Consider the following 15,651-nt stretch of genomic DNA (forward strand, 5'->3'; position numbering starts at 1 on the left):
CCAGATTGATTTGTATGTTGTTGGAGGATTCTTGTTGTCGTCTTGTTGGGCTGTGTATGTGATAAAGGGTCAGTGGTGTAGCGTGGGGGGTGCAGGGGGGGCCGGCCGCACCGGGCGCAACATCTGGGGGTTAGGGTTAGGAGGCGCAAATCCACGGGTTAGGGGGCGCAAATCCATGGGTTAGGGGGCGCAAATTACTTGCCTTGCCCCGGGTGCTGACAACCCACGCTACGCCACTGTAAAGGGTAACCATACCGGAGTGAAGGCGTCTTCTATTTGTCCCTATGTCAGTTTCATTTTTTTGGTTAGTTTTTCTAATAAGGCTGTTTCCCATACTATTTGGTACCATTGGTCCATGCTTACGCCTGACAGGTCTCTCCAGTGTCTGGCTATGATGCTCCTGGCTGCTGAGATAAATTGCTTAAATTACATAAATAAAGGTGCAGAAAGTTCTGCCTCTGCTGTTCCACCTACACTGTTGTGTGCCTCTGAGCAACAGTTTCAGGAAACCACAAGTGGATAAGAGTGCTTTTGTGCTCATTGGGTCCTGCTTTTCAGCTTCCCGTTGGAGTATCTGGCTGGTCACAGTGAGAACAAGATTCTGGATTAAGATGAACCATTGGCCTGATCCAGCAAAACTCTTCTTACATTTATTTCATAGAATCATAGATTTGGAAGGGGGACCCTGAGAATCATCTAGTCCAGGCTTTCCCAAACTTAGGTCTCCAGCTGTTTTGGGACTACAATTCCCATCATCCCTGACTGCTGGTCCTGCTAGCCAGGGATGATGGGAGTTGTAGTCCAACAGCTGCTAAGAAACCCAAGTTTGGGAAGCTCTGATCTAGTCCAACTCCCTGCAATGCAGGAATATGCAGCTGTCCCTTAGGGGGATCGAACCTGCAGCCTTGGAGTTATATTACTGTTTGATTGTAATGAAACTTGTTTTTAGCTTTTAATGATTTTGCTCATGTTTTTTATATTGCTGCAAACTGCTGTGATATATTTTTAACGATGCAGTGCCATATATTTTTAATAAGTAAATAAATAAAACCTCTAAGCAGTTTACAAGAAATATTAAAATGATTTCATCTTCACCAGCCTCACTTGATTCAGATTGCCTGGAGAACTATAGCTGAGTGTCACTAGCATTCTGGTGGCACCTTGCTGCCAAAACTCCTGACGACTGTTCCAGCGGCTTCACATAGCTATTAAATAGCATCAGGAACTGAAAGCACCTTGCAGCACCCCAGGGAGATGACTCTGTAACATCCACAGGCGTTTATGTCTCGTACCTGTGAAGCTCTTTCTAATTTGGCAGTGCCAGTCTTCCTCTGCAGCTGGGAGGAATTGCTTGTCTCCTTGTATAAATCATTCACAGCATACGACAAATTGCTTCACATCCAGGTCCTAGAGGTGATTAATCACAGGTTGCCAGCTCTTTGCTGTTCATCAGCTTGCAAAATTAAAAGACTACTCTTTTCGTCCTAGGTAAGCCATGGCAGGCCTGAAAAACAATCAATATATATATATGGAATAAATTTATAAGTGGAAGCATTGCTTTAAAATGAAAATGGGGAGGGAATCTGTGCTGGGAAGGCATGTCTTTCCACTCACCTGCCTCTCCAGTTTGGGCATGTGAAGTCCCAAATTGATCCTGATTCATAAGAAACAGAGAGGAAGAGCCGAGTGTCACCAGCATAATGTTTTTATTTTTGATGGTACAGATGATATGTTTTGAGAACATAATTGTTGCAACAGTAAACAACAAATACCCTGTCCTAATAAAATTACAGTTTTTTGTCATGCTGTGCAATACAGGCATGTCCAACAGGTAGATCGTGATCACTGGATGTCCACAGTAGATCACTGGTAGATCATTGGCTCCCTCCAAAGAAGCTGAACAACTGTGGCTCCCCTAGAAAAAGCTCAAAATTTTACCTCCCCCCTGAAAAAACTCAGCAACTTTGACCCAACCCCCCAAAAAAGGGGATAGATCACTGCCAGTTTTTAACTCTATGAGTAGATCGTAGTCTCTTGGGAGTTGGCCACCCCTGTAATAAAAGTTTCATTTGATCACTTTAGATCGTGCCACATTTTCCCATGGGTGGGACTCCCACCAGAGTCTGAACAATTTATGTATCCATAAACATTGGTGTCATGTTGATGGCATCCCACCCCCAGATAAGAAGATAAAAAGTACTGGAGATAAAATGGTACCCTATAGTACACCATAGTGTAGACATCAAGGGGCTGATGAACACTCACCCAATGTAGATATGATCAGAATTATCATAGTGTTTCCAATACTCCTATCACAGAATTGCTCCAGATTGCCATGGCCAGTGGCATCGAAAGCTGCAGAAGTGTTGTAGCTCAGTGTGTGCTTTGGATGCATAATGTCTCATGTTCAACCCCCAGCTCCTCCTCCCCTGCCTAAAACTCTGGAGAGCTACTGCCAGTCAGTGTAGACAATATTGTGGATGATGGACCAATGGCTTGATTCATTATGTTCCCAGCATGTTTGCACTCCTATCTCAGAAACATCTACACTGGCTTGGTTATGTCTACAGAAAGGAAGATGGCAGGCTCCCCGAGGACATGTCCTATGGGGAGCTGGCACGAGGCCCACTGGCAGACCATCTCTGCCCTAGAGATGTCTCCAAACATGACATGAAGTCTGGCAACATCAACCCTGTCATGTGGGAATCCTTTGCAGACAACCGCAGTGCCTGGAGACAGGCCATGTATCTCCAGCAGTGACCTGAGGAGGAATGACTGCTGGGAGGAGCACAGAGAGAAGAAACGTCCTGGTGCATCTGCAGCAGCTCAACCGGATGCCTTCATCTGCCCCAGCTGCAACAAAACATGTCTCTCCCATATCGGTCTCTGCGGTCATGGCAAGCCCTGCAACCATCCCACAGTTTGACTTCACCCCCAAAGGAGCACTCCTCCGTTGTCTCCCAAGACGGATAAATGCCAGCAACTGGGTCCAGGGCAGACCCACCGAGCATGTGGTCAGATGCATCAGGACTCACATCATCTGAAACTGATGCCACAGCAGAAGTTTAGATATGGCTCTCTACAGTGCCGGTCGCTAGCTGATGGCTTTTTTAAAAAAATAGGAAGATAAATGAATAAAGGACAATGCTAGTCATGGCTTTTAGCTATAATTGCAGGAAGCTGCCTTACCCAGTCAGGCTATCTGTCCATCAAGTCTGTTATTGTATATTCCGAAAGGCAACAGATCTTCAAAATCTCAGGCAGACAAAGGCCTTTTCCCACCACTTGCTACCTCAATTTCTTTTAACCGGAGATGACAAGCACGGAACCTGAGACTTTCTGCAAGCAAAGCATGTTTTCTACCACCGTGTGGTGGTCCTCCACTAAGATGGGAACCTCACGGTTTAGGCAATGAAATGAAACCTAAATAATATAGTCCATGACCAATGAATAGATGCAAAAGGATAGATGGAGTCAAGGTACCAAATAAACTGCATGCATTTCTGTAACAGGTGTGAAAATGTTTCAGCAACGTTACAAAAAGTAAGTCCTATGGCCCCTGACCAATAGACTGTACAATAACAACCAAGCAATCCTATGTGCTTCACAACACGGAAATGAAGACACACAGTGTGGTGCAGTGGGAATTTGAGTCGGCACAGCTAGGTATTTCAGAATACATTTTTCTGTGCACCATTGTTGAGATATTTTAGAATATACTGATGTGATAGACACCGCCTGCAATTGTATATGAGCCACAGTCCATAGACTTATTCTCTGAAGAGCTTTTAAATCATATCTGTGTTCTAGAAATACATGAGACTTCTGTAGTGCCGTTAAAGGGTTCTCTCTCCCCCGCCCCCGTTTTAGAAACACAAGTTTCTGGTCCTTAAGACTGTAAAGATAGGCTTGAAAGTATGTAAGTATGTGCTGAAATCTTTGTGTGGCTTTTCCAGCAGTCAAGAGACAGAGCTGTGTGGGCCCTTCCTCAAAAGCAATGCTATGTCAATGTGTGCAGATTCTTACATTATTAACCAGCCTCGTTAATAGACCATAGGATAGCTTTTCCTGAACTTTATTTTGCAGAGTGAAGAGGGCTCTCTATGGAGATAAGGAGCACCAGGCTGGAACCTGGAACCCAAATGTAGAACCTGATGGTCCCTCGGTCAGAGATCCAGCAAGCCAGTTCTTAAAACCGCATGTTCTTATAAGGTAAGAAATGTAAGACCTTTGTGCATGCAAAAGAACTACAGAAACGAGAGTGAGGTCAGTGCTTCCCACACATTGACATCTTCGAAGCCAGGCTGTTGGAGCAGCTGCAGAGGTGGGTGTGCTGCTCCACGTCCCCAAATCACGTCAGAAGAGCCGGGCATATCTGCCAGCTCTGAAGATCTAAAGGACACCTCAGAATGCCTTGGTGTAGAAAACATGTGCTGGGCTTGAACGAATGAAAAGCATGTATCTTAAGAGCGCAAGAGCCTCTGGATCAGGCCAGTGGCCCATCTAGTCCAGCCTCCTGTTCTCACAGTGGTCAAAACTGATACCTGTGGGAAACCTGCAAACAGGACTTGAGGGCAAGAGGATGCCCCACTTGTGTGGTTTCCAGCAAGTGGTACCCAGAATCATCACTGCCTCCAACTGTGGAGGCAGAGAACAGTCATCGTGGCTAGCAGCCATCGATAATAAATAATAATAATAAATTTTTATTTATACCCCGCCCTTCCCGGTTCAAAAACCGGGCTCAGGGCGGCTAACAACAAATTTAAAACAATTATAAAAGCAGCATACAATACAGTATAAAAACATGAATAACAATAAAATTCAAAGTTGAGAAATCAATTTAGGGGAAATCCATCTAATAAGCATTAGATAATCCCCAGGGCTAGCTGGCTGAATTAGTTCTACTTGGGCCAGCGAGGAGGCCAGGGGAGAATTAGCTGTGGGGTCTCAGAGCGGGTAATCTTCATAAAAGGGGAGGGGGAGGGAAGAGAAGGGAAATAAAAGATCAGGCTGAATTCAAATTAAAGGCCAGGTGGAATAGCTCTGTCTTACAGGCCCGACGGAAGGAGGTTAAATCTTGAAGGGCCCTAGTCTCATGGGACAGAGCATTCCACCAGGTTGGAGCCATCACTGAGAAGGCCCTGGCCCTGGTGGAGGATAGTCTGACTTCCTTAGGTACCTCTAAACTATGGCTATTCATCGATAGCCCTCTCCCCCATGCAGTTGTCCAATCCCCTTTTAAAACCATCCAACTCAGTTCCATTACTGCCACCTATGGGAGCGAGTTTCATATCTTTTAGCTATGCACTGGCTGAAAAAGTAATGATTTTTATTGGTCCTGAATCTCCTAACATGGAGATTCACACATGGAGTGTTGTACTTCAGGCTCTGTTTGTGGGCTTCCCACAGGCATCTGTGGGAAGAGGGTGCTGGACTAGTGAAGCCTTTGGTCTGATCCACAGGGCGCTTAAAATTTATGCATGCAGCCCTCTCTATCTCCCATCTCTCTGTCTGCATGTCTTGCTTGACTCAAGCTGCAGAGATTGTCTTCATCAAGACTGCCAGCGGCGGCTTTGGAGCAGCGCTCTCCCTTTCCGCCAGGGATGCTGGAGGACACTTTGCAATTCAATCAGGCACGCGGAGAGTTGTCTGCAGGGAATGACATCCCTCCCACACCTGCCTAGGCGAGCGAGTCAAGGAAGAAGGCAGCTACCAAAGAGAACAGGCTGTACCCTCCATCGCTCTCCTGTGAAATCCAGGAATGGGGCACCAGCAATGAATAACGGCAGAGATGTGAATCCTTAGTTTGACTGCAGCATTTTAACCGGGAGCAAGGGACAACCTAAGAGGCATTGACACTATAAGCCTCTCTTCACCAACCCGGTGCCCACAGATACTTTGGACCACAATTTCCAACAGGGGCAGCTGTAATCCAAAACGTCTGGGGGCGCCAGGTTGCCAAAGGCTGCCACAAGCTATGCACAGGCAACTTAACCCACCCAGCTGCAAAAAGTGCTGTGCATTTAGGGTTTCTAACTTTTAGAAACCTATCCCTGCTCTGTCCCTTTATTGCTTCCTCTTCCTTTTTAATACCAGAGAAGAAAAGTGCTTGGCATTTTTATAGCATTGTATGTTTGATGTCCTGTCCTGCGGCAAAATTGGAAGAAAATACAGCCCTCTGTTACAGCACTTTCCAACTCGCTGCAATGCAGCGAACGCTGGAGCAACAGGGGGGAGGCTTCATGAGGCTGGCTAAGGCTGCAAACATTTTCTCAGGACAAGCACCACTGAAGGCCACTTACGTCTGAATGAACGGGCCAACGCCACATGAAATAAGCCCAAATTAAATCACATCCGCACTGCTGATTGCAACATTTCATTTCAGTTTGCCTGGGAGCCTGATGCAGCCTTTGGGTTTCTCTGTTCAGCCCTTGGGATTCCCCAATGGCCACATCCCCTCCCCAGCCCTGATCTGCACCTTCCTTGAGCGTTTTTGTGTTTTGAGTCCTTGTACTCACATAATCTCTCTTGCTTGCCCGGATGGAGGGTTGAGAGCAGGGTCCGACTCTGTGTAGAATTTAGCCTACTCTGGCAGAGAGTCTTGGCAAAGTATATCTGGCAGGGGAAAAGGCCACGGATAAAAATGAAAATTTTGATAGATAAAAAAGAAAGAGGGGGCTTTTCTCTCCCGGATGTAAGTCTATACTATGAAGCGGCCTGCATACTTTGGTTAAAAGATTGGATAAAACTAGAGAATAGAGATCTACTGGATTTCGAAGGCTTTAATAATTGGTACGGATGGCATTCGTACCTTTGGTATGGGAAAGTGAAGGTCCACAAGAGCTTTCTAAATCATATTTTTAGAGGACCTTTATACCAATCATAGGAAAGGAATAAAAATCTCCTTGAAAGAAAGACCCCATGGTGGATCTCACCAATTGAGGCTTTAACGGTGAAGAAAACAAACATGGAGGAAAAAAACGCCACCTATGAAGAAATGTTAAGAAAAACAGACCAAGGGCCAAGACTTAGACCTTATGAAGAGATAAAAAATCTATTCACTGGGTGGTTGCAATACCACCAGGTGAATGATTTGCTAAAAGAGGACAAGAAGAAGTTGGGTTTTGATGACAAAAAATCAAAATTCAATGTAGAAGTAATAGAAGGTAAAAACAAAACCCTATCTAGAATCTATGACATACTTTTAGAGTGGTATACAAAGGACGAGGAGGTGAAGGAGGCAATGATTAAATGGGCAATTGACTTTGGTTATAACATCGATTTTGAAAGGTGGCTGGAAGTGTGGAATTGTAACATAAAGTTTACAGCATGTATGTCTCTGAGAGAAAATGTTTGGAAGATGCTATATAGGTGGTACCACACCCCTGTGAAGTTGGCCAAAATGTATAGACTAAAAGATAAGAAATGCTGGAAAGGTGGGGAGGTGGAGGGTGACCTATATCATCTATGGTGGACATGCAAAAAGGTGAAAGGCTTTTGGGAATCGGTTTACAATGAGCTTAAAAGAATATTTAAATACACCTTTCCCAAAAGACCCGAAGCCTTTTTGCTGGGAATGACGGGTAAAGATATTAAGAAAGAAGATAGAACGATATTCCTCTATGCCACCACAGCAGCGAGAATTTTATTGGCACAATATTGGAAAGTGGAAATTATCCCCAATATAAATGATTGGCAAATTAAAATGATAAAATATGCTGAGCTTGATAAATTAACAGGTAAATTAAGAGACCACGATGAACAGAAATCTCTGAAAAATTGGAGTAAATACTGGAACTATATTGGAATAAATGCTTAATGTGATGGGCGGGGTCAGAACAAATACTACCAACGTGTGAATTTAGGCCTATAGATTAAAAATCAAATACGTAATTGGAAGCAGATATTCGATACCTACCAAAAGGATGGAAGGAAGTCCAGGAGGCGGTTTCTGTGGGTGTGTTTTTTTTTATTATCTTTTACTGTTTTGTGAAATAGCCAGATTAATCTATCTTTGTATAGTTAGAGAGAGGAAAAAGTTGGCTTGTATATCTTGACTCTCTTTTTTGTTACAATTTTTTCTTTTGTATTTGGTTGTATGTTTGTTATGTGTATAACCTTAATAAAAATGTATTTGGAAAAAAAAAAAGAATTTAGCCTACTCTTGTTGGCATCCATGAGTATTGAGAGACAATGGTGTGTGCCTCTTGGGGGTGGAGTCAAACTATTGTGTTAACAGCACCCAAGGGATTTCCCCAGGGCACAAGCCTAGGCAGTGTGTCTGGAGGTCCTGGGCTGTCCAGATGACGAGACACCCCAGATGATGAGACACCCCCCCCCTGCATTTGGCCTGGCTGGCAGATGTGGTCCAAAGGAAAGCAGAGCAAGGCGTTTGGCACCAGCTTGGCTGCAGGAGTTGCCAGAAGGAGGCATTCAAGACATCATTCAAGCCTCTTCCTCACCTGTGGCTCCTAGAAGCTGTCAGCATGCGACAGCAGCTACACCCTGGCAAACAGTTTCAACTAGCCAGCTAAACCAGGTGAGGGCGGCCAATGGTTCTCAACCCCTCGGTGAGTTAGGGACTTCCCTTGCATGTGAAAACAGGCTCCAGCAACTTGAGCAGACAAGACCAATAGTGGGTCCAATGGTCAAGGAGGAGTTTTCTGTGTGTGCTGTAGAAGGAAGTGAGGGGTAGACGAGCCTCGCCTAGGTCTGGGCAATATATCAAAATAGCATCCAAAAATGGTTTGAAGCCCCTATTGTTATTGGTTTCATATTTTTTGATCTGGCAAAAATATTGTGAATCATGATGCAGGGTGTGTGTGTGTGTGTGCTATGCAAAAATCACAATGCGGGGAAAACCGTGAATCCAGCCAGTGCCCCTATGTAAAAGGTAAAGGGACCCCTGACCATTAGGTCCAGTCGTGGCCGATTCTGGGGTTGTGGCGCTCATCTCGCTTTATTGGCTGAGGGAGCCGGCGTACAGCTTCCGGTTCATGTGGCCAGCATGACTAAGCCGCTTCTGGCAAACCAGAGCAGCGCACGGAAACGCCATTTACCTTCCCGCCGGAGCGGTACCTATTTATCTACTTTGACGTGCTTTCGAACTGCTAGGTTGGCAGGAGCAGGGACCAAGCAACGGGAGCTCACCCCGTTGCGGGGATTTGAACCGCTGATCTTCTGATCGGCAAGTCCTAGGCTCTGTGGTTTAACCCACAGTGCCACCCGCGTCGCCCCTATGTAGCTCTATCCTTATATCAGATGTTGTGATAAATCAGTGTATCAGGATGTTTAGCTGGTGATATATTGCGATGTTGAAAACGAGATATCGCCCAGCCGTCGGCTCATCAACCTCGGAAAACATCCCATCTAACCTACTGCACAAAGGGAGAATTTACATCCGTTGCTCCGCCCATTTTGCCTGTGGCCACGCCCATCACCTGCATGTGACCCCCTATAAGGTTGCTCAAATGAGAGTCTGGAAAAAGTCCCCTCCCCCTTTCCCGGCTTTGCACTAGAAGCATATTGTACCAAGGACATACAGTGTCGATTTGAGTGCAAGCACCTTCAGGACAGAGGCATTCACTTGGTTCTGTTTCCTCTACTTTTGTAGGTTTAAGCAGCTCCCCCTCCTCTTCCCCAGTTGATCTGATGTTTACATATGCCTGCTGTTCTCTCTTTGCTTGCAGGCAGGCGGTTGTAGCTACCCCATTAATGATGCAGCAGCAGTAGAACCTTCTATCCTGCTTTCCCTCAAAAGTACTTTCGAGCACTGCATAACAGAAGACTTTTAACATCCTTCCAAAGAGGAGGAGGAGGAGGAGGAGGCGGAAAGCTGCAGCCCTGGAACACTTACGTAACAGCTTCGAGCTCAAATGATTTGCTTTCCTGGTTTTTAATCTGCTCAGCTGTTCTATCTTTGCTCGCCGTGGTTGGCGGAACTTTTGTTAAACTGCTACAGATTAGCACCGGGGCTGTAACCCATCGAAAGCTCAGCCATGTTTATTTTTGGTCAAGAAAAGGGCAAAACCGGATTCGCACTTTCAGGCATATCTATTAATCAGCCGGCGCATGGAATGGATAAAAAGATTTGCCTCGTGGCTCGCATTTCACCCAGGTCCTAGGAAGATAAGATTGTGACGTGCTTATACGCTGGTTAAGAACACCAGGGAAGGGTTTGTTCTGTTTACAGCAATGGACATCTGTAAATACAAGTACTGTCTTACAATACAGGACTGACTGAATAAAGGAGGGTTTTTTGCTGCTTGTTGTTTGGCAGCGAGGAAGCAGGATGCAAATCTAGCCATTTATTCAGGACCAAGTGAATGTGCGATTGTGCTGAGGATTTTGCTCACACAGAAGAGGTAGAAGAGCTGTCCCTGAACAGAATTATTTCAGGATGCAAGCAGGGATGAGACTAAATGATACTTCCTATAGGAAACCTCCAGCTCCATTCAGCATTAGATGTCAGGGTGAAGACTTGCAGCCTAACTTTCTCCCCTCAAAAGCTAGCCCTGTGCTTTGAATGTTTGTAACAAGGGAGACTCACTCACATCATGCAACCACAATAAATTGGGTTTGATGCTCTTTCCAGGGTGCTTCACCTATGTATGCATGTATGCGAATATATGGATCCACACACCCGCCTGCCTTTTTAGACTCTCTTTGCAGGGGCTGTTAGCCAATTCTGGGCCTACGGCAAAAATCTTTTTTATTTTTTTAAAATCCAAATATTAAATAGATTCCCAACAGCAAATACAAAACCAAAAGCAAAAATTCTCCCCATTGCACACCCTCTTAGAGAGAAGAATCAATGCAGGGGTTCCAGAAATATAAAGGAAACCTTGTTGACACCCCCCCCCCGCCTCCCTGCCCCAAACAACCTCAGTAAGTGGCTTTTGCTTTGCAAAGTCCATCCCACAGCTATTAACTGCTAATCCATCTTCCTACCTGACAGGCAGCCAAGCACTGTTCCAGAAGGACAGTGTACTGCAAGGCTGATCTGGTTAGCGCTTCTGCGTGCTATTTAAACAAAAGCATAATCTTACTCAGTCTGACTATATATGGAATTGCCCGACGAGCAAAAAAAGCTCAGGATGCTTGATTGGGAGGGAGGGAAGGAGGGAGGGAGGGCAGCAAGGAGGCTGCTAGCTTCGCGAGTAACTAAAATAGGCTTTTGGTAGCGAAGGTCAAATACCCAGTGTGACCCACCATCTCCCTTGGCGGCACACCGCTTTTAAACTGTGTGTTTCCCTGCTGGAGACCAGCAGAGGAGGCACCCTGATCGGATGGGCTGCCTTGGTCAGACTCCGCTCTGGCGTTACCCCCGATTCCTTTTCCAAGGTCAGGGACTGGCAAGCTGATTGTCCGAACGTTGTACACTCTCAGCAGGATCTCCAGAGTGTTACATTCGGCAAAGCCGTGTTCCTCCAGGGCCAGGCAGGTCCTTTGCACTTGTTCGATGCAAGGGGAAAAGGAACAGATGCGTCCACCTACAGAAAAAGAGGGAGGGGGAAAAGAGGATGAATGAATGAATGAATGAATGAATGAGAAGCGGCAGCCTGGCTAATCTCCTCCAAACCCCGTTCCCTAGCAGTGCTACCCGAGCTCAGATTCTGTGAATCACTTATTTCCATAGCAGCTTTGCTGAAGTCGCTGGGGCAGCCCCCCTGATGTAAATTCTATGACAGGCACAGTTTTTCGATTTCCTGGTTTTATACAAAGTGGGGGAAGGCTGCTGACTCCTACACACTGGAGATTTAGAGAGAGGTGGGTGAGTGCAGGGATGAGGATCTGCCTCCTGCAATTCAGTGCAAGCAAAATTCTGTAAAGGGTTTAGAAAGGGCAGGACTTTCAGCACAGAGAGTATTTCTGCACCTTTTCTGTATTTCATCGGCGTGCATGCAGACAGGCAACACGAACAGTCTGTGCCTTATCCTTGTGCCTGGTCCCTGGGTTGTTAGCATGTCACTTCCTAGACCCTTCACACAGATGCTATAGCACCTCGGTAAAGAGATACTGACTTTCGCACAATGCGCTTCGTTAATGTCAGAGTTGTGTAAACAGTGACGGTCTCTCTTTTCCTCCGCTGCTGTACAAGTTGTCTCGGGACGGAGGAAAGATTTTAAGGTTTGTGATTGGGACAGGCAGGCAGCAAAGGCACGCAGCTAATCTCCCCTGGCATCTCCTCGACTCGCACTCCCCCCCAAAAGGGTGGCATCCAATTAAACAGTTCCACCAGCACCAAGGACTTTCAACTGTGCAATGGAACTTCCCTGCCTTCGTCTTTGTTGTGGGAAGAACATCTTTAGGGGTTGCACAGCATGAAAGGTCCTTGGACAGACTAGTGGAACTGTCTAGTTGGACACCACCCAACATTATAAACAGTAGACGTATGCAAATGTAACCGGTAATCCTGTTTCTTTGCCTCCCTTTGCAGGAAGGAAGGCATTGCACAACCTCTTCCAGACTTACACAATGCTGGCTACTTCACTACGCCTTGGGGATATATCTCAGGGATATCTCACGAGTTGCCTTTTCTGCTTGCCAGCACACTGAAGAACACAGCAGTCTTTTATACAGAGCCCAACCTAGATGCATCAAGCTCAGGTTGTCTCAAACCTGGGTCTGCAACTGTTGCTAGACTACAACTCCCATCATCCCTAGCTAGCAGGACCAGTGGTCAGGGATGATGGGAGTTGTAGTCCAAAACCAGCTGGGGACCCAAGTTTAGCTGAAACCCTGATTTAGCTGAATACGTGCCCACCTTAATGTCTGGCAGCAGCTTTCCAAAATTTGAGGCCTCTCCCAGCCCTACCTGGAGATGCCAGGGACTGAACCCAGGACCTTCTGCAAGGAAAGCAGATGTTCTGTTGCTGAGCTACATGTAGCCCTTCCTTGTGGCCCAGATATCCAGCGCTTGAAAACAGAAGTTAATCAGACTCAAACAGCAGCCCACCATCCCAGCAGAAGGAAGCACACTTGCACAGGAAACACACAAATATAATTTCTGGGGCTACAAGGAGCAGACAATCCACATGGTTTAGAGAGATAGAATTGCTTCTGTTAATATATATATATATATATATATATATATATATATATATATATATATATATGCATTCATATGAATGCCAGCATTGGACCACATAAGGACTGTGGATCCACAGACCTTACATGGCTAGGCTTAAACTGAATATTTTATCATTTCTCTTCCTATTATGACTACTTATCTACCTGTTTAAGAAGGAATGGTGCTTTAAGCCCTATGCAAAAACATCAATAGGCAATCAGCAGCAAAATTGTAAACTTTGAAGTGCAAGAGTTCTTCGTGAGGGGTTCCAAAAGCACACCTCTTAAGAAAATCCAGCCAGCTGCCCATATCCTTCTATTCCCACTAACAATATGATACTCTTTTTTTAAAAGGATCAGCTAACAAGATACAGTGGTACCTCGGGTTACATACGCTTCAGGTTACATATGCTTCAGGTTACAGACTCCGCTAACCCAGAAATAGTGCTTCAGGTCAAGAACTTTGCTTCAGGATGAGAACAGAAATCAGGCTCCGGCAGCGCGGCAGCAGCAGGAGGCCCCATTAGCTAAAGTTGTGCTTCAGGTTAAGAACAGTTTCAGGTTAAGAACGGACCTCTGGAACGAATTAAGTACTTAACCCGAGGTACCACTGTATATGGGTTATTCAGCTGTTTCACTCAGAGTAAACCCACTGGAATTAATGGACCTAACATAGCCACGTCCATTCATTTCAATGGATCTACTTTGAGTAACACTTAGCTGAATACATCCTCCCTGTTTACAGAATAAATCCCAGCTTGTTTTTTAAAAAACAAATCAACCCCCCACCCCCCACATTGAGCTTTTACAAAATACCTCCAGTCAGCTGAAATTTAAACTTGGTGTTTAATTAGAAATGCAAACACTCCTGCAAAGAAATGTCACCTTTTAAACTGCTAAGGTGAATCAAGGACAAAGAAAAAAGTGCCAACGAACCCTGAATTACTTTCTTTTTCTTTCTCTCTGCCTCCCTAGCAGCTAACCTATCACAAACAATAGTAAAACTTGAAAGCCTCCTTATCACCTCCTTTACCCCCCACCATTCTGCCAGATGACATCATTGCTCCTGCTCTAAAAGATGTCCTGCACACCATTACAGGCGATAAAAAGTCTTACATTAACATTATTATTATTATTATTATTATTATTATTATTATTATCATCATCATCATCATCATCATCATCATCATTATTTTGATTTCTTACTTGCCCATTTGCCAGAAGGTTTCAGGTCAGGTCACAGCAACTTAAAATTCAATATTAAAAAAAACACAATTCTAAACAAACGGCTGTCACTATACATTAGGCTGGGGCAGGGTGAAGGTATTTAAAAAGCCTGGGATTTTACAGTAGGTGGAAAAATAATCCCTGCTTGTGGAATGTCCTCCCTGGTGAGACGTCTCTGCCTCCCTCATTTAAAAGCATTCCTGCTCACCCAGCCGTTTGTTGGCTCAAAGATACTGGCCATGGCAACCATGAACTTCTTAGCGGTGAGAGGAACGTGGTTGCTTTTAGGTGCTTTTAAATGTTTAAAGTAGTTTTTGTTAAACAATATATATTCTTAATTGTGTCACTGCAACTTTTTTGTGTCAGTTGCCCTCAGCTTCTCCGGTAAGAAGGGCAGGATGTAAATTTAATACAGTGGTACCTTGGTACCTAGGGACGCGAGTGGCGCTGTGGGTTAAACCACAGAGCCTAGGGCTTGCTGATCAGAAGGTCGGCAGTTCGAATCCCCACGACGGGGTGAGCTCCCGTTGCTCGGTCCCTGCTCCTGCCAACCTAGCAGTTCGAAAGCATGTCAAAGTGCAAGTAGATAAATAGGTACCGCTCCGGCGGGAAGGTAAATGGCGTTTCCGTGCGTTGCTCTGGTTCGACAGAAGCGGCTTAGTCATGCTGGCCACATGACCCGGAAGCTGTACGAAGCATGACTGGGCCTAATGGTCAGGGGTCCCTTTACCTTGGGTTACAGATGCTTCAGGTTACAGACCCCATTAACCCAGAAATAGTATCTCGGGTTAAGAACTTTGCTTCAGAATGAGAACAAAAATTGTGTGGCAGTGGCATGGCGGCAGTGGGAAGCCCCATTAGCTAAAGTGGTACCTCGGCTTAAGAATAGTTTCAGGTTAAGAACGGACCTCCAGAACGAATTAAGTTCTTAATCCGAGGTACCACTGTACATAAAATATAATTGTGGAAGAAGTGGCTTTTGAGGAGAGACCGAAGTGGGAGAAGGAAGCAAAGGGGTTGTTGGCAGATGACGTTGTGCCTTGTGGAGATAAAAGACCAGTCTTTAGAGGTGCCGCAAGACGCGATAGATTTATGGTGGCATAACCTTCCGTGGACGAGATCCCACTTCATCCAATGAAGTGGAAATCCACCAGCCTCAACTTCGGTCACTTTGGTGCTGCAAATGCAGCAGTTTGCCTTCATGCCCAGATGTGCACTCCATTGTCTCTTCCCTGACCCACAAAAGGTTGGCAATCCCTGGTCTAAGTACTACTACAAAGACCTTATGAGCATTTGCCGAAGCAGGCTGTAAAATTGAAATAAGGACATCCACACAACTGAGCGTGGTTCTAG

General features: G+C 45.4%; 1 protein-coding gene across 1 annotated transcript in view; it reads right to left on the reverse strand.

Moving 5' to 3' along the window:
* Positions 1–1,689: 1,689 nt before the first annotated feature.
* The window catches only part of TRMT61A (tRNA methyltransferase 61A), a 65,736-nt gene continuing 51,774 nt past the window's right edge, over positions 1,690–15,651 (reverse strand). Inside the window, exons 4-6 of the mRNA XM_083737648.1 lie at positions 9,235–11,492; positions 8,159–8,882; positions 1,690–6,583 (exon numbers count right to left, since the gene is read on the reverse strand). Coding sequence (XP_083593774.1) covers positions 11,164–11,492 — 329 coding nt within the window. The 3' untranslated portion in view covers positions 1,690–6,583; positions 8,159–8,882; positions 9,235–11,163. The remainder of the gene's footprint in view (positions 6,584–8,158; positions 8,883–9,234; positions 11,493–15,651) is intronic.

Source organism: Podarcis gaigeae (genome assembly GCF_964106915.1).
Source record: "Podarcis gaigeae genome assembly, chromosome: 1".
In the NCBI taxonomy this organism is placed as follows: Eukaryota; Metazoa; Chordata; class Lepidosauria; order Squamata; family Lacertidae; genus Podarcis; species Podarcis gaigeae.